Source organism: Cervus canadensis, chromosome 2 (genome assembly GCF_019320065.1).
Source record: "Cervus canadensis isolate Bull #8, Minnesota chromosome 2, ASM1932006v1, whole genome shotgun sequence".
NCBI classification, from domain to species: Eukaryota; Metazoa; Chordata; class Mammalia; order Artiodactyla; family Cervidae; genus Cervus; species Cervus canadensis.
The window spans coordinates 16,234,844-16,262,776 of NC_057387.1; the positions used below are offsets into that span (position 1 = coordinate 16,234,844).

The window sequence follows — 27,933 nt, forward strand, 5'->3', positions numbered from 1 at the left end:
TCTGGACTGGGAGATCCTGAGCTGGGGTGAGGTAAGGGGCACCTGAGCAGTGGGGTCTGGGGTCACAGGGGAGGAGATGGTCCAGGAGATCAGCCCAGGGGACCCAGAAGAGACTCATAGTTTCTCTGCTTCTCTTTTTTGTTATTACTGAATGAAGAAGTTGAGGCCCAATTAAGGCCCAGGACTGTCTGATGCCCAGACTTCTGGGAAGGTCAGGTTGGGAGGGGGGAGGGGGAAGAAGCACGCAGAGCACTGACTCGGAGGAAGACTTTATTTCACCCCCATCGCCCTGCCCCACAGCGAAGGCAGCCCTGAGGCTCTAGGTGGGCAGTGGCTGGCCTCCTGATTAGTGGCTGTGGCCGTGACCATGGCCGTGGTCGTGGCCGTGGCCATGGCCGTGGTCGTGGCTGTGATCGGAGCCACCCTGGCTGGGGCATGGGCCCGAGCCACCCTGCCCGAAGCCTGGCCCGTGCCTGTGGCCATCTCCTGGGGGTGCGGTCTTGTGCATCTCCTCATGGGAGGCTACAGTCAGCTTGGCCACCAGCATAATGAACTCCTCGAAGCTCAGCTGCTTGTCCTGGTTTGTGTCCAGGTCCTCCATGATCTCGTTGATGGCTTTGTCATTCTTCTTCTGCTTCTGCAGGTGGGAGACATGGGGCGTCAGGGCTGGGTGTGGCCAGGGTTGGGGATGGGGAGGAGCACTGCAAGTGACCCGATGGCAGAGGCACAGGGACACTGGGCTTCTGGGCCTCAGTTGCAGCATCTATTAGCCACGGTCTAATTCCTTCTGCACACAACCCGGGCACCACGATTCACTCCCTTATACAGGAGAGGATCCGAGGTCAAGTGACTCGCCCAAGGTCACGCAGTAAGTACAGCGATGTCTCCTCACTGGGTTCTTACAGCAATAATAGAGAGACTTGGAATCTTCCCTGAGGATCACCTGAGAAAATGGTCTTGCAGAGGGTAACTAGCTCGTGCAGATTGCCAAGGCTTGGGAGTGGAAGGGAGGACACCCGCGTTACGATCTGACCCAGAGCCTGGACTTGTCCCGTTCTCACCGCTTCTGTCAGCATCAAGCCCTTCTCTCCCCTCCCTCTCCAGGCTAGTGACCCTCATTTCAGCCTGAGGGTGGGGAAGCATCTAAGGGAAATGAGATGGTGTGATAAGTGTGCAAGGAAGGGCATGAGGGGAGGATCCAGGCCCCCCTGGGTTCCAGCTCTACTCCCCACTGGCTGGGCAATTTTGCTGTCTCCTCTTGCAATGCTTCACCATGATCTCCTCTTCTGTATGCTTGCCATTGTCCTGGCAGAGCTCTCACTCCTGAGCAGACCCCGGGCAGGAGCCTGGCTTTCCCTCCTGGCCTATCTGCTCTGCATGTCGGGGGTGGTGGATGGGGTGGAGTAGGAGTCACACAGACGACAACCTTGCCCACACAACCTCTTGGCTGTATCGCCTCTTGTCCCCCCGACCCAGAGTCTGGCTTGCTGAATTCTGCCCCTGTGGGGAGCTATCAGTGTCCCCCGACTCTGTCCACTGTATTTCTCCACCTTACCAAGGTGGGGAGGGGCCCCAGGCAGGGCTGGCCACCTATTCTGGGCTATCCTGCTCCAGGAATGGAACTGAGACTGGGACTTACACGTCCCGCCCTTCTGAGCACAGCACCTGTGTCCCCCAAGTCACCAAATTTGTAAAGAAAACAAAAAGATCCAGTGGAATGAATCTTCCTTTTCTTAGAGCTGCCAGATCATTTTCAGATCAGGGAAATAAACTAACATGTTACGGAGTGCTTTGTCCACTCATGCTGGGCTGGGTCCCTTCCCAAATGCTGTTTATTTGTTTCCTCCCAGATAGCCTATGGATTAGAAAAGTCCTCTTGGGTCTTCTAAGTTCATCTGATGCTTGCAGTCTCATTAGCTTCCTTCCAAGGGTCGTTGTCACTTGGTTCCCATAGCCCCTTCCCAACACTCAGGTTTCAGCTCAAAGGTCCCCTTGGAGGGACCCTTCATGTACTTAACTAGTTACCTCTCTCCTGCCCAGTCCACATTGCCCACAGCACTCTATTGGCAGTGGATCTATCTGTGTTCCTGATTGGTCAACACGTTTGCCACGTGCCTCTCCCCTCGAGACAGTGGGTCCCTGTTGGCCACTATGTGCCCTGCCTGGGACAGAACCTAGCACGCTGCACAAGCTGTCTGTTGGTGCCACCTACTGTGGACCACCTCTAGTGACAGGGTCCAAATCCTGCTCCAAACACGGAGCCCACTGCCTTTGGAGGCTGGGTTGAGGGTCAGGAACATTTTCCTTGATGGTTGCAGATTGTATCCCCATTCTCCATCCTTAGCCCAGACTGACTCAGGTCTGCCAGGAATCCAGCCTTACCTTGAGAAAGTTTGGCAGCTCTTTTTTCACCAGCTGTTTGAATTCTTTCTGCATCAGGGTGTCCGGGTGCCCTAGTCGTACAGAGTAATGGTGGAAGATGTTGATGATGGTTTCTATGCTGCATTCCATTTGTGACATTTGGTCCGCCATCTTCCTGCCTTCTGTTTGAGCAATGGAGCAGGGTGCTTAGAAGACTGTCAAGCTTTCTTGACTCTCCTACTGTCTGCACACAGGAATGAAGAGAAAAATACAGAATGAAAAGAAATTGGGGACTGCAACTGAACTGGGAGATGACCCAGTTCCAGACATGAGAGGAATGGCTTATAGAATGTCTAGGGAATGCCCCAGAAGACAGCCTTTGAGGATAGCAGAGCATGACCTAAGAAAAAGGGAAGGAAGATTTAAAGTGAGCAGTCAATCAAGGAGGGCTTCCAGGTTTGAAAGGAAGATGGATAAGGGGGGTGAAGAGTCAGTGAGCAGGCTCCGGCCCCGGGAGAGCTGGTAGCTCACTTACCCAAGCCAAGGAGCCACGCAGAAGGGTTTGAGAGCAAGATGCGGGCCCAGTTTTTATACACCACTGATCCAGACAGCCCTCTAGCGTGAAGATTGCTTCATGGGTGAGCCTATGTGGTAACCCCAGGCTGGGATGTTTCACTGCCAGGAAGGGGGCTGGGCCAGGACAGGAAGTGTTCACAGAGCTCTTTTTGACTTTTTGTGAAATTCCCAGCCCTGGCCTGGAGCTGGTTTGGGAGGAAGCTGGTTGCTTAGTCCACTTCCCCTCCACCCCACACCCCTGTCCCCCATGAGTGAGGTGGGAAGCACTCTGCCTCTCTTTTGGGACCCCTCTCTCAACAACCACCGAGGTTGTGCTTCCCATCTGTGATAGCCAGGGGCTGCTGGTGGGCTGAGGACCCCTGAGGTGGCCAACCCACTCTGGCTCCCCATGCAGCTGAGCCTTCCTGCGCCTGTCTGACTCTGGCTCTTAAGAGGGCGAGGGGTCTGCCTCCACTGTTCAACCTGATGGAGGAAGTGCAGACAACAGCCTGCAGCCATCCTGTGCGGTTCCCTCCTCAGTTAGGAAATCTCTGTTTCAGGCTATCGGGGCAAGTTCGCCAGGGTGCCTCTTGTGTGTGCGTCCACAGCGCCCTCTGCTGCCTCTATCAGGGAACGTTTCGCTCTGGACCAAGGATCCGAGACCCAAGCTTACAGGAACTAGAGACCGGGAGCCAAGGGGCGAAGCCGTGTGGGCCGAAGAACCCAGAGCGCCGTCAGAAGTGTGACTTGTGGCAGCAGACATGGGGCCTCAGGGTTGCAGGGACTAGAGCGTGGTGGGGACTGTGGCAAACCAGAGCATTCTTCACTTGAGGGGGCCGCTGTTACTCATCCTCAGGGGAAGGCAGCCACGTGAGAGAGTGGATCTTTTGTTAATGGACCTCCCAAAGGTTCAGGAAATCTGATTTTTTCTGTGAAAACTCTTGCTTATAAGATTCGTCAACTACTTTTAAAGGAAAATAAAAACGTTAACTAGGAAACATGGTATGTGCTGAACAAAGCATGGTTGCAGGCCAACGCCTGAAGTTCCTGTCTTTCAGGTCTCTCTCCTCCATTCTGCTGAGGTTCCCCAAACCAGGGATGTGGCCTGAATCACCTCTGTGGTTCCAGGATGGAGCAAGAGCCTGCTCGGTAGGTGTAGAATGAACAGTTGTTGAATTAATAATTGCAGGAATGCACAAATAAATGGGGAAATGAATGAGTGTGAAATGCACACAGGTCTGTTTGTTGCCCTGTGACTTTCTGCAGAGATGTTGGCTGGGATCATGCAGTGTGGGTTAGGATGGAAGTGACTGGGTGGGAGGAGGAGAGTAGGGTCAGTGGTTGGTGGAGTGAGCAGCAGGACAGGGCTTCGAAACAGAAGGGAGTCCACACTTGGGGGTCCTGCTTTGGCAGTGAGTTCCCTCATGACAGAAGGCGGTGGCAGGGGACTTCCCTGGTGGTCCAGTGGCTAAGACTCCATGCTCCCAAGGCAGGGGGCCTGGGTTTGATCCCTAGTCAGGGAACTAGATCCCACATGCCACAGCTAAGAGTTTGCATGCCACAGCTAAAAGACACTACATGCCCCAATGAAGATCAAAGATCTCATAACTAACAGCCTGTATAGCCAAAAAAAAAAAAAAAAGGCATTGGTTGGCAGACCTCATGGTCCCAGGCTAACCCAGGCCTGGGTGAGGCCGAGGCTGAGTTGTAGAGGCCGTGACCTGGGCAGGCTATTTTTGGCCTGGTCAATAAGTGCCCAGATCCCACCCAGCCTCCTCACTGCCAACCAAGGCCAGAGGTTGGAAGGAAAGGGTGGTGGGATTCAGAGCCTCCTGCGTGGGCATGAATTGGGACAGTTTTCCTGGTTCTGGACGGTGGGTATGGCTTCCTCAGCTGTGTTAAAAGCACACACGCCAACAAGGGAGCAGGCAGACGCTCAGCAGCTCTAGACCTATCAGTGAGCTTGGTCCCCTGAGGCCACGACCAAGAGGGGTCGGTATCCTTACCCCTTCTGCAGGGTTCCCAAGTCTTAATCCTTTCCCCTGACTCCCTCTTGCTGTCTTCACTCATAATCTCTGTGATTTCTGGGAAATTTTCTTTCCCCATTTTCTGTTCCCTGGCTCCCGTTTTTCTGGTCCTTCTCCTCTCCTGTTTCTTGGGGAACCTGGTTTTTGTTCTCAGCGTGTCCCTGAAGTTCCAGATCCTTCCAGAAATTCCTGATGAATATCTCCGTGTGTCCCTGTTGACCTCCTCTGCCTGGCGGGAATCCCTCTGACACAGGAAATAAAGGGCTGTCACATTATCACCACGTTGGCATTCTAATGGCTGGCCTTGGGGTCCCTCTCCCTCACTAGCTTATTAACTCCTTTTACTCATCCCTGGGTGATTAACTGTCATCTGAGAGGCATCTGATAAACGTTTGCAGAGTAATACGTGACTGACATGGCTTTGATAGAAACTACGCTGAGAAGATGATCATTTCCTGTAATTAAGAAATTGTGCAGCTCGGGAAAATGCAGAGAAGGAAAATAAGGAAGTGGGGAGGGGTGAAGGAGATATGGAGATAAGGGAGAGACCGCGGGTGCGGGTGAAAAGGTAGCCTGGGATGATCAGAGTTCGTGCTGCCCTCTTGTGGCCTACCTGTGTCAGGACAGCCTGCTGCGTTCCTTGGGCCCTGATTCTTAACCTTTCGGTTTTCAAGGCCCTTTCACGCTTCACAGTTTATTGAGTGTCTAAAAGAGTTTTTGTTTATATGGGTTGCATCTGCTATTATATACAATATTATACAATTTAAAATACTTATTAATTCACTTAAAATAGTATCAGTAAACCCCTTATCTATCAACATATTTTTAAAGTAAGAAATAATTATATTTTCAAAAAAAGGCTAGTGAGAACAATGATATCATTTGTTACATTTTTGCACACCTGTTTAATGTGTGGCTTATATGAAGACAAATGGACTTTCCTACGTCTGTAATCAGTTTGTTGTATGTGTTGTTTTCTTTTTCTTTTCTTATTTAAAATTTACTTTTAGTTGAAGGATAGTTGCTTTACAATATTGTATTGGTTTCTGCCGTATGTCAACATGAATTAGCCATAGGTATACATATGTCCCCTCTGTCGGGAAGCTCGCTCCCACCTCCCTCCCCATCCCAGGCCTCTAGGTTGTTACAGAGCCCTGGTTTGAGTTCTCTGAGTCACACAACAAATTCCCATTGGCTCTCTATTTCACACATGGTAGTGTATATGCTTCCATGTTACTCTCTCCATTTGTACCACCCTCTCCTTCCTCCCCACCCCACCCCACCCCACCCCATGTCCATTGTTCTCTACCTCTGCGTCTGCATTGCTGCCTGCGTTTAGGTTCATCAGTACCGTCTTTCTAGATTCCACATGTATGTGTTAATATACGATATTTGTTTTTTGTTTGAAGATATGAAGACAATCAAACCTCACACAGATAAGTAGTTGGAAAGAGGAGAATATATTAATAGCCTTTAAAAGTTGTTGTTGAAATGGCAAACCACTCCAGTATTCTTGCCTGGAAAATCCCATGGACAGAGGAGCCTGGCAGGCTATAGTTCATAGGGTCTCAAAGAGTCAGATATGACGGAGCCTGCTGCTACGTCACGTCAGTCGTGTCCGACTCTGTGCGACCCCATAGGCGGCAGCCCACCAGGCTCCCATCCCTGGGATTCTCCAGGCAAGAATACTGGAGTGGGTTGCCATCTCCTTCTCCAGACTGAGCCTACACTCATATAAATAATTACAATAAAATTTTTTGTGAATATCCTTCTTTGATAATTCACCAAAACTCAACAAGCAGACGTTTTGAAAGGGTTATCCTAGAATCTCAGACCATATTAATGAATTCTTTGTTACATTAGAATTCATTGGTCTATCACGAAATATAAATCGGTCTCCTATGATTCTGTAACAATATACTGGTCATTTGGAAAAGATTGATTCACTGGGTTATCCACATCTTCCAAATGCTGACACATTTCATTACCTAATATATATACATATGTAAAAATCACACTTATTGATATCACCACTGATCTCATCAAGAAAATCTTTACGTTTTGAGAGACTGTCAAACTCAGGGTGGCAGAGCCAAATTTTTCAAAGTTTAATTTTTGCTTGAAAGTTCCAGTTTTATTACACTAACACAGCCTGTTGGTTTTCCTTGAAGTAAAAGTTTAACTCTGTTCATTTTCAAGATAAATGTCTGCATGAGTATCCATAATTGAGCTGTTATTTGTTCTTTCAAGTAAAAATGGTGTTTCTATGAAAAAAGTGGCTAGCTCACCTTACCTTTCGATCATGCAAGTGCTTTTCCTTGAGACAATCATGGTTGAGATCTAATAAAATGAATAGCTTTCATTGCTTTATCAAGAACATTTCTCAAGTGAAAAACATTTTTGTTTTGAAAGAATACAGCATGAGGAATGCAGTGACTGCTAGTGAAGTTTGCTGCCACCTCCCCGGTTCCCGCTAAGACACTAATAGTCTGACCTGCTGTGGTTCTAAGGTCACTGGTGTAAATATCAGCAGAGTGAGGAAGGGGAGGATCTGGGGATACTTGGTTGGTAGGAGGCTTCTTGTGGTGGGTGGTTCAGGGTATATTATTATGGACTGCAATGTTAAATCATGACTGGAGATAGTCATGACCTCATGGAGCCCCTGCAGGGTCTTAGGAACCCCCAGGCTCCTTGGAACATTCTTCGAGAACCACTGTCTCAGGCAATATGTTACTTGAAGCAGCTCGTGTGTCTGTCTGCTTTTCTTTTTCCTTCCTTCTTTTCCACAGAAGGTCTCTTGGAAGAAGCCAGGCTGGATGTGGGGCCTCCTGGCCCAGGTGAGGAGTGAGACAGGGACCCTCAGCAAGGTAGCTGCTCTGGCCAAGGGGGGTGAGAGATGGGGAGGTGACCAGGGTGGGGCTAATACTGGCTATTAGCAGGCCAGTTAGGATTTTGGTCCTAAGCGCACAGAACTAGAGAGAACTGCCTGCTCTGCTGTCTTCCCCCTCCTGACACCCTCTGTTCAGAACAAGTTTTTTCCCTCAGGGAGCCCCTCAGCCTGTTAGTCTCCAAGAATTTGCTGGTCTCAGGATGGACCTGGGCTCACCTGCTTCCCCTCCTCTCTCAGGCAGCCACCACCCACCCAGTCTCTGCTCAGGGTTCCCACCTCCCAAAGCCGTCTGCAGAATGGAACATTCTCCTCTCCCTAACTTGTTGCTCTGGGGGCCACAAGCCTCCTCTCTGAAAGCTTCACTGTTGGTCAGGCCTGGGAGGTGGAGGCCTGGGAGACAGTCTACAGGTTCAGGAAACCTCCAGGCCCTGCAGTATCAGTCCCCAGGCTACAGGTCTCCCTCCCCCTCATATATCTCTGAGGCTGCTACCACTTGTACTGGTGGCCCAAGATGAGATCAGGAAGGCCCCCACTCTGCTTCCCACCATCCCAGGGCCCTTCTTCCCAGCCCTGGGCCTTTGTGGGTCAACAGGGAGAACAGTAGATGGAATTAGGTATTCAAGGGGCCCCTTCAAGGGAGGTTTTCTGGGGACCCCGGGCCTCAGGGTGACTCCATAGCTTCACCAAGGACAACCTGTCCAGATTTGCGGTGTTCCCTGAAAAGGGTCCATTCAGTCGTCTCAGGAGGCTGCTCCACCCATGGAGAGGTGGGAGCCCCTGCAGGTCCCCATGGAGACACATGTCCTATTGCATGCACACAAGGTGTCATGTGACGCTTCCTCCACGAAGATTCAAGGGCTCCCGAGACCAGAGCCTCGGACTGTGGAGGAGACGTGGAACATGTGAGGTGATAACTGTGGCTTTGAGCTGAGAGTGGCTGAGGGGCTGGAGTATCCTGGCTTGTGGGAGGCTTCTTGGGTGGGTGACAGTCTGATGCAGAGGCGTGGGTGGTGGGTGAATGGTCCCCTTGGCCACAGAGTGGGAATCAGCTCTAGTGATAAGGACATGTGTGCATCACCTCCTGGGATGTACTTTTCTGCTTTATCTGCCTGCTGCTGGTGGGGCTGATGGAAAGGGGTGGGAGGTGGGGGTTGGGGAGCAACCTCCATCCAGAACCTTCAGACTCCTGGAGCAGATCTGTCCCCACAGGCAGAAAGTTCCCAGAGGTCAGGACGTGACCCCCAGGTCCCACAGGCACCCCTGGGTTCGCCAGGCTTCCTGGGAGCCTTGGGCAGCCGCACCCTTTCCCAGGGAGGAGGTATCTGGGATTATTCACAGGGCGGGTCCCTGCTGTCAACACCTGTCTGGTCTTGATTCTTCTCTGTGCTGTGGACTATAGAGGGAGCCGCTCAGAGCCTGGCCCTCCTCCTCGCCCCCTTTTTGTTAGGGCTCCTGGCCTTTCTCTTCTCTCTGAAAAGCCAGGGCCCAGTCTCCGTTCCCGGGGAGAGAGTGCCCTCTAGTGCCTGGGAGGGTGAAGACTGAGGAGGAGGGCAGGGTCAGAGGCCAATTCTGAAAGGAGGCCCTGCCAGCCAATGAGGGGTGAGCTGGCTGCAGCCTGACCTGTGGAGCTGGGAGAGCAAGGGACCCACAGGTATTTCTGAGTGTGTGTGTGTGTGTGTGTGTGTGTGTGTGTGTGTGTGTGTGTGTGTAGCTGTGTTTCTTCTTGAGAAGCCCTCTCTTATCAGAAGGACTGGACTCCACCAGATGGAGTGTAAAGATCAGGATTTTTGCTCTGCTCTGTTAATAGGCCCCTCCCCCTCCTCAACTCTTACATCCCCTCCTCTTCCCAATCGCAGTCTATTCTCAGCTGGGAAGAAATTCTCTGCATTAGACCCATCGAAGTGAGTTTGTATTTTTCCATTCTGCTACCCCTAGTCCCTGGTAGCTCAACTGGCAAAGAATCCGCTTGCAGTGCAGGAGACCCTGGTTAGATTCCTGGGTTGGGAAGATCCCCTGGAGAAGGGAATGGCTACTCACTCCAGAATTCTGGCCTGGAGAATCCCGTGGACAGAGGAGCCTGGCTGGCTACAGTCCATGGGGTCGCAAAGAGGAGGACACGACTAAGCAACCTTCACGTTCACTTTCACCCCTGGACCTTACAGCCCTCTTCTATGAGTGGGGGTTAGCAAGCCTAGATTGCAGGCTTGGTGCGAGGATTAAATAAAGCACGTGTGAGTGTCTACTCAGGCCTCCCACATGGTGGGCACTCAATGAGATCTGGTTGCTCAGGGAAACAGGATGGGGGTGTTTCCTCATTCAATGAGCCCCTGACCTGTGCTGGGGGCCCAGAGAAGCCTGTCCAGGTGCTAGCCTTCAGGAGGGCAGATGGGGCCATGCAGTAGGGTGGGTGCCCCGTTCGAGGGGTGAGCACAGTTGGGGTAACCATCATTGTCTTTCGTAGAGCTGAGATCTCCTGTGTCCTGGAATCACGTGAAGATGCTGTGGTGGCTTCTTGTCTTCTCCACTCTGGGTCTCGGGGCCTGGGGTGAGTTTTCTTCATTGGCTTAGAGAGTAACTAAGAAAGATCATTCTACAGTCTCATAATAGGAAATCTTTAAATGCCTGCTCTCCGTTAGGAGGATGGTAGGAAGCCAGAGTGGGAGGACAGCTTTGCATTTAGAGCACAGAACTTGGAGTCCATAGACCTGGATGCAAATCCTTGCCCTGCCTCCAGCAATGATTTTAAATAAGTTAGTCACCTCTTGAAACCTGAATTTTCCCACCTGAAGACTGACACAAAGTTATGATCTATATTTATTGTGAGAATAGAATGGGAAAATGCACTGCTGGAAGGACTTAGCACTTGAGCAATGGGGCAATGATTCTATTTGCAATATTATGTCAGCCTATGACTGGGGTTTATGGTTGTCAGTGAGAGAAAGTTCCTTCAGGGTGGGAATCTGTTGAAATCCCCAGAGTCCCTCCCACAGGAGCATGGACATAGCAAATGCCCCCAGAATTAATCCCAGAGGAACTGACTTGATTTGTGCAGAGAATTCCAGTCCCTTCTGGGCACAATCTGTCCCATTGCTTCCATTAGGCAAAATGCATACAAGGAAAGACTTTGTGGTTTTGAAGTGCCTGGATGCATTTCCAGGGGGTTTTTGTTGATTTTGCCAATTGTGTGTGGAGATGTGGCTCATGAGAAAAGGACAATATTTCCGACCCCCTGCCCTTGTCTGTTTAAAACTTCCTGGGAGGTTACCTGGAGCTGGTGTTGGAGAAAACCACGCCTCATGGTACTGCTGGAGGTGGTCCTCTGGCCCCATAGGGCTTCCTGAAAGGACTCAGAGATCTGGGGAGGTGGAGGGTTGTGGAGAGGAGCCTGAGCCCCTGCCACGGAGAGGACTGGTACTGGGGCTCTCTGAGGGCTGATGCGAAATGGAATGTTCCTTTACAGGTGATTCCTCCTGGGATAAAACACAAGATAAACACCTATTCGAGGGGCTTCAGGACTTGCTTGGCAACATCTCCCAGCTCATTGAAAAAGACAAACGGGGTCTCAGTGGTGAGGAGGTTTGAGGACCAGCTGGGTTTCTCTTGGGACCAGGCACTTAATGGTGGGATGGGGTGGTTGGGGCTAAGACACAGGAATACCTCCCTGGGTTGTCTTAGGCCTTGGCAGGGAGGGAAGGGGGGAAGGGGAAGTGGGAGTGCTGCTGGGAGGGGCCAGAAACCCAGGAAAGGGAGGTGCAGTCTGTGCGTGAAGGACCCCCTAGCCTGAGGTTGGAGACTCACACTTTGCCCTCAGGAGTCCCCGGACTGAAAGGGAGTCACGGGCCCTGCCTGGAGGGCCCCCCAGATTGAGGAGGAGATGCCCCGCTCCAGGAGCGCTGGGAGCAGGGTGAAGGAAGCAGAGTCCCGGAGGAAACTGTCAGTGGGCTTGGAGCACTTGGAGGGCAGTAGCGCTGGGGCAAAACTGAGAGGGGCCCCTGAGGGCTTTTCCTGGGGCAAATGGTGACACGAAAGGTTTCCTGGAGCAGAGCAGGGAGGGACCCTCAATCAGAGAAGGTCATCCAGGTGTGGGGGCCAAGCACCTAGGCTGCTCTGGGCGGGCGCAGTCCCTGCATTGGAGTGAGTAGTGAAATGGAAACATGGAGGCAAGAAGAGGAGGCTGTGCCCGCCTGCCCACAGAAGGCCTCCTCCTGCAGCCCTTCTGCAGCCACCACGGGGCAGAACTGGCCTCGGCTGGCACGTGTGGCCCAGGGGCCCGAGGTGGCAATAGTGGAGCAGGGTGTGCCCAGGGACACCTGCATGTCCCCTGCAGGTGTGTCCACCATGGTCTCTCGCAAGCAGTGGGGGGCAGACGCCGTCGGCTGCAGTGCCCAGCTGGCCCTGCCGGTGGGCTTCCTCATCACGCACCACGTCCCTGGGCTGGAATGTCACAACCAGACCTCGTGCAGTCAGAGGCTGCGGGAGCTGCAGGGCCATCACGTGCGCAACGGCTGGTGTGACATAGCCTACAAGTAAGAGGCTGGGCTGGGGGCATGTGACCCAGTGCTGCTAAGGGTGCCTCCCTCGCCCCTTCTCTTCTCTAACTGTTTCCCTCATTTTCTGGGTTGTGGTTGTACCTGGTTAATAATGAATGCAATGAAACAATATCCTATAAAATTCCAAAGCCTTTGAAATTTTCTGTGAGGTTCTTGACTTTGAGTTCTCTTGAAAGGAAGCAAGGAAGTTTAAGTGATGACTCTACTTTCCGTTCGCCTCCTAATGGTTCACGCAGCACATCCCAGGTTAGGAATGGCTTCCCCGTCTGTGGGTGCATGGGTGCGTTTGCCCCATGACAAAGTGTGAGGTTGGCTGGACGGGTGTCACCATCTCCATGTTACAGGCGGGGGCACCGAGGAAGGGATCGAGGTCACACTGCTGCTAAGTTGTTGCCCAAGCCCCTTTGCCATCTGATTCTTCCACTACAGTGTGCGTCGGGGCTTCCACCTCAATGAGGGAGGCATCCTCTTCTTCCCCTGCTGGTCACTCTAGCAGGCCCTCCCAGTGCCCAGAACCCAGTTCCTCAGCCCACCTCTGACTTCAGTTCATTGTGGACGATTCCTGTGTGTGGGAATGGCTTCCCACCTCAAGAGCACCTGCATCTCTCTGCTTTTCTGCTTCAGGCTTTCGTCCAAGTCCCTGACAGTGAACCCCCTGGAGGGCAGGCTTTGCGGCTAACTTCTTAGTCTCCAGCCGTCTGAAGGGACATTTTTAAGTACTTCTCTCCTTGAAAAGTCACATGTCAAGGAGCGGGGTGCTGAGCCCCGGGTGTCCATGGGGAAGCCAACATAATCCTTCACACTTTGTCGAGTTTCTTCCTGTCTCACTTCCCTGGCCCCTTCAGTCTGGCTTCTGGGGTCTCTTCCCAAATAAACTGACTGCGTCCACATCCTTGTTTGAGGTGCTGCCTCCTGAGAAGTCTAGGTAAGAGGTTACCCTGGCAGAGAGAAATCACACAAACAGCCTGTGTGGAGATCACAGACACGCAGCATTTTGGAAGGAGGAGGAGAGCCATGTTTGAGGAAATGTAGAGGCTGAGAACGATCTTATACTGTTTGGTTGGGTCTGGGGGAGCCTCTGGGTGGCAGCTCCAGGACCCCTTCCCTTTCAAGTGTGCAGGATGATTTATACAAAACCCAGCATCTGAACTGGGGATGGGGTGAGGAACACGGGAGTGGTCCTTCTAAGGATGAGTGGAAGTCACCTTGTCTATCCATTGTCTCAGATGAATCCATGCAAATTCCCTCTAGTGAACTTGGTTTGCCCCTTCTCCCTTAGGAGGCTAGGCTGGGGTTCCTCTTGCAGGGGTGTGCCTGGGGCCAGCCACCAAGCCTGGATTTCCCTCTCCACAGCTTCCTGGTTGGGGACGATGGCGGGGTGTATGAAGGTGTTGGCTGGAATGTCCAAGGTGTGCACACCCAGGGCTACAACAATATTTCCCTGGGCCTCGCCTTCTTTGGCACCAGCAAAGGTAATGGTCACCCCAGCTGTTCTTCTCCATAGAGTTAGCTAGTTCTTTTTCTCACGCTGTCTCTCCACCCTCCTCACACTGGTGATGACACACCCTCCCCTGCAATTCTCCTCTCCACTGACTTCTGTGAACGGTCTTCCTCTTCCTGCTCTGGCTTCCTCCCAGCCTCCTCGCCCCCTGGCCACCCCTCAGGGAAGGCTCTCCATCCTTCCTCCCGCACCCTGGTTCTGCTCCCTCTCTGGTCTTAGGAGGATCCGGGCTCCAACTCTCACTCCTGCATCAAAGACTAGAATACCTTCTCTCTAGCTCAGATGCTTCTGTAGTATCAGGCCTTGCTTCTGGCCAGACACTTCCTCCTTCCATCTCTCTCTCTGTCTCTCTGAGATTTTCTGTGCAATTTTTAAAAGCCATGTTGGGGCTGCAAACCCCAAGTCTCCTCCATGGTCCTCTAGTCTTATTGTCACCCTGCCCACCTGCATCCCAACATACATCTATTGAGTTTCTAAACGTTTACTGTTAATAAGTGGGCTTCCCTGGTGACTCAGTGATGAAGAACTCACCTGCAATGCAGGAGATGAGGGGTTCGACTCCTGGGTTGGGAATATCTCCTGGAGAAGGGAATGGCAGCCCATTCCAGTACTCTTGCCTGGGAAATCCCATGGACAGAGGAGCCTGGCAGGCTACAGTCCATGGGGCCTCAAATGAGTCAGACATGATTTTGCGACTAAATAACAACAACAGTTAGCAAACATCTAGTTTCTCATGGCCCCCTCCCAATATCTTTTGAGATGGCCCAGATAAGTTTCATGACTACTATTGCAGTGTGTACAGCCTAAGTTTCAGACAGGTAAGTGACCCAGGTGACATAGTCGTAAGGAGAGGTATCAGAACACAAGCTCATCCCTTCCATTTCTGCTCCAGGGCAGCTTCAGGTTTGCCAGAGGAGTCTTGATGTTCAACTTGGTTGGTTTCCATGACCAATCTTTGCCCCTGGGTGTTACCTTGTGAGCTGTGGGATCTTGAGCTCAGTACTTCTTGGCAACCTCAAGTTCCTCTTTATGAACAGTGGGGTTCATCATAGCATCTGCCTCACAGGCTTGATGTGAGGATTACAGCAGTCACTGCAGACAGAGGGGCTGGCACATGCCTGGAAGGGCCCTAGTGATGGGAAACCCTCACGCAGCCAGGGGGCGTTAGTGAGCACGGGGCTGCCATCCAGCTCTTCCCCAGGGAGACAGATAAACGAAGTCTCGGTGGGTCTTTGGGAAAGGTCTTTCCAGTCACCAAAGCTCTGTCCAGGCGGACCCTTGAGTTCCAAGCTGTCCGACGCTCAGGATGAGCCTGTGCCCCTTCCTCCCCCTTCAACAGCTATGCGGGGGCTGGCAGGACATCTCGTCCTCCCCCACAGAACTCTGCAACTCAGGCCAGATCGAGGCTTCCTAAGGATCACTGTCTTTCAGGCCACAGCCCTAGCCCTGCAGCCCTGTCAGCCATGGAAGGTTTGATCTCCTCTGCTGTCCGCAAGGGCCACCTGTCACCCGTGTATGTTCAGCCACTCTTTGTGAAAGGAGAGAGCTGCCTGTCCCCTCAGCAGAATGCAAGTGTCAAGGAAGGTAAGACTTTCACTCTTATTTTATTTTATTTTTTTCCCATTTATTTTTATTAGTTGGAGGCTAATTGCTTTAGAATATTGTAGTGGTTTTTGCCATACATTGACATGAATCAGCCATGGATTTACATGTGTTCCCCATCCTGATCCCCCCTCCCACCTCCCTCCCCATTCCCAGTTCGATGCATGAGACAAGTGCTCAGGGCTGGTGCACTGGGAAGACCCAAAAGACTTTCAATCTTAAAAAAAAACACTTTTTTTTTTGGCAGTGCTGCATGGCATGTGAGATCTTAGTTCCCTGACCAGGGATCAAACTCATGTTGCTTGTTTTGGAAGTATGGAGTGTTAATCACTGAACCACCAGGGAAGTCCCTAAGACCTTGAGTCTTACTGGACCTCCCTCCAGATTCACTCCCACTCACTTTCAAATGCCACTGGATGTGACTTTTTCAGTCAGGCTCTCACTGGAGTTGTTCTTTTTTTTTTTTTCTAAATTATTTTTTAATTGGTGGAAAATTGCTTTACAATTTTGTGTTGGTTTCTGCCATAAAATAATGTGAATCAGTCATAGTTATATATACCCCTTCCCCTCTCCCACCCCTCTAGGTCATCACAATGTGCCAGGCTGGGCTTTCTGAGTTATTTAGCAACTTCCCGCTGTCTATTTTACCGATGGTAGTGTGTATGTGTCTATGCTACTTTCTCGATTTGTCCCACCCTCATCTTACCCTGCTGTGTGAACAAGTCTGTTCTCTACTAGGTTCATCAGTACCATTCTTCTAGATTCCATATATATATATTACTATATGATACCTAGTTTTCTCTTTCTGCCTTACTTCACTCTGTATAAGAAGCTCTAGGTTTATCCATCTCACTACTACTGATTCAGATTCATTACTTGTTATGGCTGAATAATATTCCATTGCATAAATGTATCACAACTTTTTTTTTTAATACAAATTCATCTGTTGATGGACATCTAGGTTGCTTCCATGTCTTGGCTATTGTAAATATTGCTTCAGTGAACATTGGGGTACTTGTCTCTTTTATAACTGTGGTTTTCTTTGGGGTATATGCCCAGTAGTGGAATTTCTGTGTCATGTGGTAGATTTATTCCTAGATACTTAAGGAATCTCCATACTATTCCATTTGTTTTCCATAATGGCTGTATCTATTTACATTCCCACCAACAGTGCAGGAGGGTTCCCTTTTCTCCATACCTTCTCCAGCATTTACTGTGTGTAGATTTTTTGATGATGGCTATTCTGACTGGTATGAGTGATACATCACAGTAGTTTCGATTTGTGTTTTTCTCATGAGTGATGTTGAGCATCTTTTCATGTGTTTATTTGCCATCTGCATGTCTTCTTTGGAGAAATGTCTGCCATTTTTTTTATTGGGTTGCTTGTTTTTCTGATATTGAGCTGTATGAGCTGCTCATGTATTTTGGAGGTTAACCCTTTGTCTGGGGAAACAGAAGAAACAGTGGCAGACTTTGTTCTTTTGGGCTCCAAAATCACTGCAGATGGTGATTGCAGCCATGAAATTAAAAGAAACTTGCTCCTTGGAAGGAAATTTATGACCAACCTAGACAACATATTAAAAAGCAGAGACATTACTTTGCCAACAAGGGTCCATCTAGTCAAGGCTATGGTTTTTCCAGTTGTCGTGTATGGATGTGAGAGTTGGACTATAAAGAAAGCTGAGAGCTGAAGAATTGATGCTTTTGAACTGTGGTGTTGGAGAAGACTCTTGAGAGTCCCTTGGACTGCATGGAGATTCAACCAGTCCATCCTAAAGGAGGTCAGTCCTGAATATTCATTAGAAGGACTGATTTTGAAGCTGAAACTCCAATACTTTGGCCACCTGATGTGAAGAACTGATTGATTTGAAAAGCCCCTGATGCTGGGAAAGATTGAAGGTGGAAGTAGAAGGGGACAACAGAGGATGAGATTGTTGGATGGCATCACCAACTCAATGGACATGAGTTTGAGTAAACTCTGGGAGTTGGTGATGGACAGGGAGACCTGGCGTGCTAAAGTCCATGGGGTCACAAAGAGTTGGACACGACTGAGTGATTGAACTGAAGTGAGCTGAACCCTTTGTCAGTTGCTTCATTTGCAATTATTTTCTCCCATTCTGCAGTTTCTCTTTTCATGTTGTCTATAGTTTCCTTTGTTATGCAAAAGCTTTTAAATTTTATTAGTTTCCACTTGTTTATTTTTGTTTATATTTCCATTAATTTAGGAGGTGAGTCGGAGAGAATCTTGCTGCAATTTATGTCAGAGTGTACTGTCTATGTTTTCCTCTAAGAGCTTTATAGTTTCTGGCCTTACATTTAAGCCTTTAATCCATTTTGAGTTTATTTTTGTGTATGGTGTTAGGAAGTGTTCTAATTTCATTCTTTTACACGTAGCTGTCCAGTTTTCCCAGCACCACTTATTGAAGAGGCTGTCTTTTTCACTGGAGGCAACTGGTCACCCAACTCTCTGAAACCTTAGGGCTGGCAAACCTTGCGAGGGCCCCTCCAGGTCACCTACTTGTCCCTCGGATTCCTAGAATGATAGAGGCATGGCATTCTGCATAGTCTACTGTGTGTTCACTCATTTCTACATCGGTTATTTACGGAGCACCTGCTCGTCACTGAGGATGTATCAAGAAAGTAAACACACAACAGCCGTGCCCTCATGAAGTTTCAATCAGGATGGCAGAGAAGCACAATAAGAACACAAACACGTAAAATAGTTGGCATGTTACATGGTGAAATGGTGACAAGTGCTATGAAGGGAAAAAAGCTTGGCGAGGGATAGGATATACAAACACAAAGTGCAAATACACCTCTTTCTGAATACAAAAATTATCAACAGAAGCGCATTAGCAGACCAAAGAGCTTAAGGGATTACTTGTATTGACTTAAAGGAAGAGTTTAACACAACTCAAGGAAGATTAAAAGCAGATTTGGAGTTTAACAAGCAGCGACCTCAAAACCAGTACAGTTAGAAGGGAGTTTCCTGGCGGTCCAGTGGTTAGGACTCTGTGCTTTCGTTGCTGGGGGCCCCGGTGTGATCCCCGGTTAGGGAACTTAGATCCCACAAGCCATATGGTGTGGCCTAAACAAACAGTATAGTTAATAGGCACTATTAACCTTTTCTTGGACTTAATAGAATTTTAAAGAAAATTGGAATTTTGTATTAGACCTTGGAGTGAATTTGATCTCTGCCTTTGGATGGTGTCGTCTGCCAGTATTAATAATTGTTTACACTGACAGAGTTTTGTGGACGACAAGTGATTCTTAAAGACATGTTTTCAGATGAAAATTCAATTGATTTCTCCAAAAAGACCCTGTTACAGATACATATACACACACGTACACACACATGACAGTTGTTCCGATAAATGAGCACACTTTGCACTAAGGATAAAGCATCCATGTCCCCTCAAGATCAACATTCCCATTGTCCTTTGGGTTCTGATTTTTGGGGTTTCAACTGGTGATTCTTGGCTCCTGCATCTTGGAAGGCAATTCTTGTTCCCAGATGGGCCACCGGAAGCTGCTGGGCTCTCCAGGTCCGAAGTCATGGTCAGGGCAGGATGCCAAGAGGGTGGGCAGGATGTTCAGTAGTAAGGTGGGTGACCTGAGTGGGCACAATGAATCCTCACATACATGTTTTTGCCCCACTGCAGCTTGCCCACTTATTGTCCAGCGGTCTGCTTGGGATGCCAGGGAGGCCCACTGCTCCAAGATGAACCAGCCGGCTCAGTATGTCATCATCATCCACACCATGGGGCGAACCTGCAACAAGTCTGATGAATGCCGCGTGCTGGTCCAAGACATCCAGTCCTTCTTCATGGATAGATCAGACTCGTGTGATATTGGGTACAAGTAAGTGTGCCTGAGGCTGTGAAGGCTTCTCTTCCCATGGGGGTGTATACTGAGCCTGTGAAAGGAGTGGGAAGAGGAGCTAATATTTACTGAGAGCCCAGCATAGGAGAGGCGGTCCTTCTCACTCACAGATTCCTCACCAAGCCCTGGGTGGGCCTTATTTAGGAGGTAGCTAAAGGGTGGTCATCTCCCTTGGGCACATTCTCAAAATGTGTGTCTTTATTATTTTAACTGAAGTATAGCCGTTTATAATGTTTTGTAAGTTTCAAACATACAGCAAAGTGGTTCAGTTTTATACATACATATATATTCTTTTTCAGATTCTTTTCCCTTATAGGTTATTCAGTTCAGTTCAGTTCAGTCACTCAGTTGTGTCTGACACTTTGAGACCCCATGGACTGCAGCATGCCAGGCTTCCCTGTCCATCACCAACTCCCAGAGCTTGCTCAAACTCATGTCCATCGAGTCCATGATGTCATCCAACCATCTCATCCTCTGTCATCCCCCTCTCCTCCTGTCTTCAATCTTTTCCAACTTTAGGGTCTTTTCAAATGAGTCAGTTCTTCACATTGGGTGGCCAAAGGATTGGAGCTTCAGCTTTAGCATCAGTCCTTCCAATGAATATTCAGGACTGATTTCCTTTAGGATTGACTGGTTTGATCTCCTTGCTGTGCAAGGGACTCTCAAGGGTCTTCTCCAATACCACAGTTCAAAAGCATCAATTCTTCAGTGCTCAGCTTTCTTTATGGTCCAACCCAAATATACGTGACTACTGGAAAAACCATAGCTTGGACGATATGGACCTTTGTTAGCAAAGTAATGTCTCTGCTTTTTAATATGCTATCTAAATTGGTCATAGCTTTTCTTTCAATGAGCAAGTGTCTTTTAATTTCATGGCTGCAGTCACCATCTGCAGTGATTTTGGAGCCCAAGACAATAAAGTCTGTCACTGTTTCCATTGTTTCCCCATCTATTTGCCACGAAGTGATGGGGCCAGATGCCATGGTCTTAGTTTTTTTAAAGTTGAGTTTTAAGCCAACTTTTCCACTCTCCTCTTTCACTTTCATCAAGAGGCTCTTTAGTTCCTCTTTGCTTTCTGCCAAAATGGTAGTGTCATCTGCATATCTGAGGTTATTGATATTTCTCCCAGTAATCTTGATTCCAGCTTGTGCTTCATCCAGTCTGACATTTTTCATGATGTACTCTGCATATAAGTTAAATAAGCAGGGTGATAATATACAGCCTTGATATACTCCTTTCCCAATTTGGAACCAGTCAGTTGTTTAATGTCCAGTTCTTACTGTTGCTTCTTGATCTGCATACAGATTTCTCAGGAGGCAGGCAAAGTGGTCTGGTATTCCCATCTCTTTAAGAATTTTCCACAGTTTGTTGTGATCCACACAGTCAAAAGCTTTAACATAGTCAATGAAGCAGAAGTAGATATTTTTCTGAAACTTTCTTGCTTTTTCTATGATTCAATGGATGTTGGCAATTTGATTTCTGGTTCCTCTGATTTTTCTAAATCCAGCTTGAACATCTGGAAGTTCTCAGTTCACATACTGTTGGAGCCTCACTTGGAGAATTTTGAGCATTACTTTGCTAATGTGTGAGATGTGTGCAATTGTGCGGTAGTTTGAACATTCTTTGGCATTGCCTTTCTTTGGGATTGGGATGAAAACTGACCTTTTCCAGTCCTGTGGCCACTGCTGAGTTTTTCAAATTTGCTGACATATTTACTGCAACACTTTAACAGCATAATCTTTTAAGATTTGAAATAGCTCAACTGGAATTCTATCACCTCCACTAGCTTTGTTCATATTAATGCTTCCTAACACCCATTTGACTTCGGACTCCAGGATGTCTGACTCTATGTGAATGATCACACCATCGTGGTTGTTTGGGTCATGAAGATCTTTTTTTTGTATAGTTCTTCTGTGTATTCTTGCCACCTCTTCTTAATATCTTCTGCTTTTGCTATCTGTTAGGTCCATATGATTTCTGTCCTTTATTATGCCCATCTTTGCATGAAATGTTCCCTTGGTATCTCTAATTTTCTTGAAGAGATTTCTAGTCTTTCCCATTCTATTGTTTTCCTCTACTTCTCTGCATTGATCGCTGAGGAAGGCTTTCTTATCTCTCCTTACTATTCTTTGGAACTCTGCATTTGGATGAGTATATTTTTCCTTTTCTTCTTTGCCTTTAGCTTCTCTTCTTCTCTCAGCTATTTGTAAGGCCTCCTCGGACAACTGTTTTGCCTTTTTTGCATTTCTTTTTCTTGGGGACGGTCTTGATCACCACCTCCTGTACAGTGTCACGAACCTCCATCCATAGTTCTTCAGGCACTCTATCAAATCTAATCCCTTGAATCTATTTGTCACTTCCACTGTATAATCCTAAGGGATTTGATTTAGGTCATACCTGAATGCTCTAGTGGTTTTCCCTACTTTCTTCAATTTAAGTCTGAATTTGGCAATAAAAATTCATAGTCTGAGCCACAGTCAGCTCCTGGTCTTGTTTTTGCTGAGTGTATAGAGCTTTGCCATCTTCGGCTGCAAAGAATATAATCTATCTGATTTTGTTATTGACTATCTGGTGATGTCCATGTGTAGAGTCATCTCTTGTGTGTTGGAAGAGGGTGCTTGTTATGACCACACAATATTAAGTATAGTTCTCTGTGCTATAGGGTAGGTCTTTGTTGGTTATCTCCTTTATGGACAGTAGTGTGAATGTGTGTCCTTTTGAAAGGTCAGATATTGACATGATGGAGACCAAGGCTCTGCTGAAAAGGTACTAATAGGACATCAAATGCAGGGAAGATTGTAAAACCTGTAGAAAGGAGCATCTAAAGATTATGCCTTTTTCACATAATCACCTCCCACTCCTCAGCTTAGGCTCTGTCTCTCAGTTCAGCCCCAACCTGAAGTTTGTCTCCCTCATGTTAGACTCTCCTTTGCATCTGGAAAGCATCATTCTCCTTGGGGAGGACATCTTTCCTTACACAGGAAGATGAGGTGACGGGGAGCAGCCAGAGAAGAAGCAACTGGGAGAGTGCAGTGCGACAGAAGCTAAGAATGTTTGAAGAGGTGGGAATTGGCAGGGCCTCTGGAACAGAGAGGTCAGGGAAGGCAAGGTCAGGGAAGTGTTCTCCTGGCCAGATAGTACCTTTGGATTTCTCTAATGGCAAAGTCTGTAATCCGTTTTTAAAGAACACACGGACCTAACAGAAGAGTGGAGACTTCTTGAAGGATGCTTTCAGAGACTGAAGATAAGATGTTTGGGGTTAGATACTATCTAATATCTTGGACTTAGCATCTGAACAACAACAACAACAACGTCCTATCAGAAACAATTGCATAGAATTTTAAACCTTAGGGTGGGTCTCTACTAACGCAGATGGCATATTTGTGCACGTGAATCAAAGGAGCCCTAATGGAGCTGGATTTTAATCCCTACTTGTCCCCAAGCCCAGGACAGCTATGTACAGGGACTCTGCCTTAGATGGATTTACCACTGCTTGATACGTACTCCTGGGCTGACTGCCTCTCCTCTCTCCAATCCCTGGTAGTAACATCGTTTTCAAGGTAGGAGGAAACTTTTCCTCCAACATCTATTACCTATCAGGATGTGTTTTGCTGGGCCCTGCTCTGCAGAATTATTCCCAGTAGGAGGAGGGAATGGTGGGATTTTTTACCAAGATCAGGAGCCCAGCAAGGGGAATAGGTGGGTCCAGGTGTGGGTTCATGGTCTTTCTGGATGGCAGCTGAATCAAGGAAGTAGATGGGTTAGTCCTGGGACAATGTGTCAAGAAGAGGGGAGTTAGGGTCGCATCCTGAGGAAACCCCCATATGCAGGGAAGGACATAGGAAGATGAGGTGATGAGGAGCAACCAGAGAAGAAGCAACTGGGAGAGTGTGGTGCGATGGAAACTAAGAATGTTTGAAGTCAGGGATTGGCAGGGCCTCCCGAACAGAGAGGCCAGGGAAGGCAAGGCTGGGGAGGTGCTCTTTGTTTGTCCTTAGTCGTGGGGAGGCGTAGGTCATCTGTGGGCAACAGTTTCACTGGTGAGGTAGGGCTGCAGGGGTTGAAAGCTGTCACTCTTCCTAGTCTGTGAGCTACCTGCGACAGTGGTGCTGTGCTGAGGCCCATGGGCTCATGAGAGGATTGTTGTTAAGAATTTTGTCAAATCATTGGTAGGCTGAGATCAACCATGGTTGGATATCAATAAAAGCTATAGATCAGGGCTGCGGTCCATGTCCCTTGCCCATGAGAGCTGGCTGACCAGCATGACACTGGTCATGCTGGTTACACAGTGTTTAGAACTTTTTTTGTTACACAGTGTTTAGGACTTGATAAGCTAATCAATGTCTGATGAGTAGACAAGAATGAATGAATGAATGGGACAGTCTCAGAGTGCCTCTCTTTCATGCCCTTCTCCATCTCCCCTGGCTGTCTTCTAGCTTCCTTGTGGGCCAGGATGGCATCATCTATGAAGGAGTAGGCTGGAGTGTCCAAGGCTCCCACACCCCCGGCTACAATGACATTGCCCTGGGCCTCGCCTTTATGGGCACCTTCTCTGGTAAGTGGATGCTTCGGGCAGTAGTGGTCATTGTGTGGTATTTGAGGGAAAGCGTCAGACGTGAAAGACAGTGGTGTCAGACACAGGTATCATCTTAGTGGCTGTGTGTGCTGGATTTAAATGGCAGCCCACTCCAGTGTTCCTGCCTGGAGAATCCCAGGGATGGAGGAGCCTGGTGGGCTGCCATCTATGGGGTCGCACAGAGTCGGACACAACTGAAGAGACTTAGCAGCAGCAGCAGCAGCAGTGTTAGATTTACCCAGCTTCAGATTTAACGTTGAACTAATTCAGTGTGACAGGTGGCCTCTGAGACAGAATTCCACCCTAAATTTACATCTTTCACACCCAAACAAATGCCTCTCTCTTCTGATATCCAAGACACATTAGACAAGGAAAGAAGATCTTTGTGTATGTTTCTGATAAGTTTTACCATGACATCCATGTGTGTACACTTGCCTTATTTGCCAAACGCACAGATGAGCTCTGTCTCTGCATCCAGAGTGCACGCTGAGAATTGCCATTGCTCAGAGATTTGATCAGAGTTTGTTTAAGCTCAGGGGCCTTTTGTGGAATCTCTGGGAGGAGAAGGCTATGTCACTGGGGGCTAATATTAAATTGGGCCTTGGATAGGGGAAGGTGTGAGCCAGGAATATGCCTGGAGATGATGCTGGTCATGTGAAGGTGAAGAAAACACTACATGGCTAATGCAGGATTGCTCAACCACAGCATTATCAACATTTCAGGTCAGATAATTCACTGGTGCTGAGGAATCTAAAGTCTCGACTTGGTTTTCTGTCTGTAAAGTGGAATATACCAGTTTGGTGGTAAAGGTGGGTTAGGGGGATCTAGGAGTGTGTCCTGCCCTGGAACAACCTTGGGAATCCTATAACTGATGAGTCCACTGTGTTTTGCAGGTTCCCCGCCCAATGCTGCAGCACTGGAGGCAGCCCAGAACCTGATCCAGTGTTCCGTGGTCAAGGGGCACCTGGTCCCCAACTACCTGCTGCTGGGGCACAGTGATGTGACCAACGTTCAATCTCCTGGGCGGGCTTTGTACAACATCATTAAGACTTGGCCTCATTTCAGACACTAGGGAGCCCCTTTTTCTCCCAAGACTATCCCCTTCCCCAACCCCGCCTGCTGGTCCGCCTCTTCCTCTCCATTCTGATTCAACACCTGTATCCTCTCCTTGCCAACCCCATCCTGTCCCTCCTGTCTCAGGTTAGTATGGTCATTTCCTGCCAGCATCTCCCAGAGTCCCTTAAACCTTGTAGTTGGATGCTCCCAGCCCTCCGAGTCTGGGCCCAGTCTTCCTCTTTCCCCACCTTCCTCTCCCTGCCACCCATGTCTTCAGCCGGGTGAGCTTTCTTGTCCCCGGTACACACCCCTCTCCTGGTGTGCCTTCCCTGCCGTCCGCCTGGCAGCCCCAGCCTAACACGTGACCCAGGTCAATGTCCCAGCCCCTCCTCTCTGTTCACTCATTGCCTTGCCCTGATTTGGATGCAGCCCTTATTTCAGGGCAGTGATTGTTTACAGACATTCTCTCCACTGGGTTGTGAGGTTGCCCAGTTTAATTCATGTCTGTGCCTTCAGTTCTTCAGCAGTGTCTAGAATTCAGAAGATGAGACATATATTTATTGGAGAAATGGATGAATAAAAGGGAGTGGACCAAGTCCCTGCTCCCCTTTCCAATTTGCTGGACATACCCTCTTTGGGCAAGATTTGCTGGACCTCGGACAGTCCCCCATCCTGCCAGCATTCTCTCTGTTCCATTCTTTTCCAATCCGAGGCTCAGAACTGGCTCTGGTTGCTTGTTTCTAATGGCGGCTGTGTCTCTAGGGTCCCATGTCCCCAACCACCCACACCCCTGTGAGGACAGGGCCGTGTACTACTCCAGGTCCAGCCCAGGCTGTGTCCACACAGGCCATCCAGCACCTCCCCACATAGGAGATGCTCATAGATAAAAAAACTATAAACTAGCACCTCAGATCCAGCTAAAAGTATCCAGAAAATCATGTAAGATAGGAAAGAAAAATTAACTAGAAGTGTAAAATAGGAGAAATCGGGTAATAGAACTCATGAGAGAGTAAGAAATATAGTAACCATTTCAGAAATGACCAGGTAAAAGAAAGAAGATAAAAAGTCAATGCACATAACATATAATATCTTAGAAGAAAACAAAGATCAAATGAAGGAAAAAATTAAAAATCCAAAAGAAATAAAAAACAAGAGTAAAACAACTAGAGGGAAAGTAACCAATATAGTTGATAAGCAAAGAAGTTACAAGGTATATATAATTGAAGTCCCTAAACAAGAAAACTAAAATAAGGGAATAGGACAAATACTAAAAACTAATTCTAGAAGACCTTCCTGAAAAAAAAGTTTTGAAAATTTGCTTTTACTTTGTTTTGTATTTAAAAAGAATGACTCACAATGATGAATTACAGGGTATATTAGGCTAATGGGTTTTCAATAAAACATTTCCTTTGGGCATTCAGGATAAAAACCAAAAATGTGACAAATGAGAGAGAAAAATGTCATCAGACTTTTTGACAACATTTTCAGCTAGGAAAAAATGGAAGAATATATTTAAAATATAAGGAAAAAATGTGATAATGTGATCCAAGGGTTTTATATTCAATAAAATTGAGTTTCAAATACAAAGGTTACAAATATGCTCTCATCAACATGTAAAAACTCTGGGAATATAGTCTCATGAACCCTTCCTTAGGAGTCTACAAGATAATGACCTCAAACAACCAAAATAAGACATTAATATAATGACCAGAGATGAATATTAATGTATGTTTTTGTAAATTAAGACTAGATGAGGATTATCAAAGTGAGAGTATAGTATGTAATGGTTGTGAGTGCTAACAATGTAGCAGATTACAGAACTGAAAAAAATGTGGAAGGAACGAGAAGAGTGTCTGCAAATTAACTTTTAATCTATTTAGTAATTATATTGTTGGTGCTAATCTTTGTGTTATTTTTATATGAAAGTTTACTGTGAGATGTGGGATCAAACAAATGAGCTAATATGTGATATTCTAATTCCATCATCCCCAGTGTTTTTGAAAGTAAGATTCTCAGGGTGGAAAAAGGAGATGCAGACTAACCTAGAAGAGGTAAAGTAATATACCAGAGCCCTGGATTTGAATTGAAAATATAAGGATAAACTCACGAGGTACTTATGAACTCATGAAGTGTTTCATCTTAACATTTTTAACCACTGTCTGGTGAAGAGGTCTGGAAACTCTGATCAATCCAGTAACAATAAGCTAGCATAAGATTGTGAGCTGAAATGACAATATCCCAATAAAAGAAATCAAAAGTTCTTGGAGAAACAACTGATTTTGTGTCGGGATAGAAAATGTGCAAGATAAGTGTGAAACATTTTCTTATATCAGATAACAATGAAGCCAAAAAACATTTTCTCAGTTTGGGTCAAAAGGTCTTGGGAGACTGCTGCCCAATGGGAGAATTCCAATGTCTACTATCTACCCTATGGGACAAGCTGAGCATTGAGAGCAATTTCTATGGTTTGAGCTCATTAAATTTAAATTCATAAGTTCATAATGATACAAAATGCCTAACTGATCACCTTTGGAATACCTGAATCCACTTATTATTTGAAAACCTGTAAAAAGGGGAAAGAAAAAGCACCTATTCTGCTCTTCCTATACAAGGAACATAAGTGAATAACCAAATGGTAGAGAAACTTCACCAAACTTCACCAGTGTTCACACATCAAGTGTAAATTTCCTGGTGGTTGGTGAAAAGGCCTCAAAGTCATGTCAGACACTAACCAGTTACTGAGCCACGTGCGTTTCATTTAGAGTTACCCTTACAACATGACATTTTTAAAGGATACTGTTGGGTGATTGTTACTTGCGATGGGAGGACAGAGGTTCTTGGAGAAATAATTGATTCCAAGTCTGGGATAGGAAATATACAAGATACATATGTGATCTATGGACAGTTCAGAGTATGCCTATCCCCACAGAAAT

The 27,933-nt window shown here is 47.7% G+C and overlaps 3 protein-coding genes across 4 annotated transcripts in view; 2 read left to right on the top strand and 1 right to left on the bottom strand.

Annotated features, from left to right (window-relative positions):
* Positions 1 to 253: 253 nt before the first annotated feature.
* On the bottom strand, positions 254 to 3,032 carry S100A9 (S100 calcium binding protein A9). Its single transcript, XM_043456514.1, has 3 exons — positions 2,897 to 3,032; positions 2,383 to 2,605; positions 254 to 637 (listed from the first exon to the last, which is right to left on the bottom strand). The coding sequence occupies exons 2-3, from the start codon at positions 2,530 to 2,532 to the stop codon at positions 347 to 349; spliced, it is 441 nt and encodes a 146-aa protein (XP_043312449.1). The 5' UTR covers positions 2,533 to 2,605; positions 2,897 to 3,032; the 3' UTR covers positions 254 to 346.
* Positions 3,033 to 9,345: 6,313 nt separating this feature from the next.
* On the top strand, positions 9,346 to 27,260 carry PGLYRP4 (peptidoglycan recognition protein 4). 2 transcript variants are annotated; one of them, XM_043456465.1, is made up of 9 exons: positions 9,346 to 9,484; positions 10,295 to 10,378; positions 11,294 to 11,401; positions 12,161 to 12,359; positions 13,737 to 13,855; positions 15,316 to 15,468; positions 19,149 to 19,347; positions 23,805 to 23,923; positions 24,838 to 27,260. In XM_043456465.1, exons 2-9 carry the CDS (start codon positions 10,330 to 10,332, stop codon positions 25,014 to 25,016), a joined length of 1,125 nt encoding a protein of 374 aa, XP_043312400.1. In that variant the 5' UTR covers positions 9,346 to 9,484; positions 10,295 to 10,329; the 3' UTR covers positions 25,017 to 27,260. The 2 variants fall into 2 exon arrangements, with proteins under 2 accessions (XP_043312400.1, XP_043312406.1); XM_043456471.1 differs by lacking the exons at positions 9,346 to 9,484; positions 10,295 to 10,378 and having other exon boundaries at positions 11,310 to 11,409.
* PGLYRP3 (peptidoglycan recognition protein 3) overlaps positions 9,443 to 27,933 on the top strand; it is a 37,637-nt gene continuing 19,146 nt past the window's right edge. Inside the window, exon 1 of the mRNA XM_043456484.1 lies at positions 9,443 to 9,484. The gene's annotated coding sequence lies outside the window, so the exon portion shown is untranslated. The remainder of the gene's footprint in view (positions 9,485 to 27,933) is intronic.

Coding starts and splice junctions, on each gene's coding strand:
- PGLYRP4 (XM_043456465.1), top strand. CDS start 10,330: ATGCTGTGGTGGCTTCTTGTCTTCTCCACTCTGGGTCTCGGGGCCTGG. Junction 15,469..19,148: donor GAATGCAAGTGTCAAGGAAG/GTAAGACTTTCA, acceptor GCCCCACTGCAG/CTTGCCCACTTATTGTCCAG. Junction 19,348..23,804: donor TCGTGTGATATTGGGTACAA/GTAAGTGTGCCT, acceptor GCTGTCTTCTAG/CTTCCTTGTGGGCCAGGATG.
- S100A9 (XM_043456514.1), bottom strand. CDS start 2,532: ATGGCGGACCAAATGTCACAAATGGAATGCAGCATAGAAACCATCATC. Junction 638..2,382: donor AGCTGCCAAACTTTCTCAAG/GTAAGGCTGGAT, acceptor TCCCACCTGCAG/AAGCAGAAGAAGAATGACAA.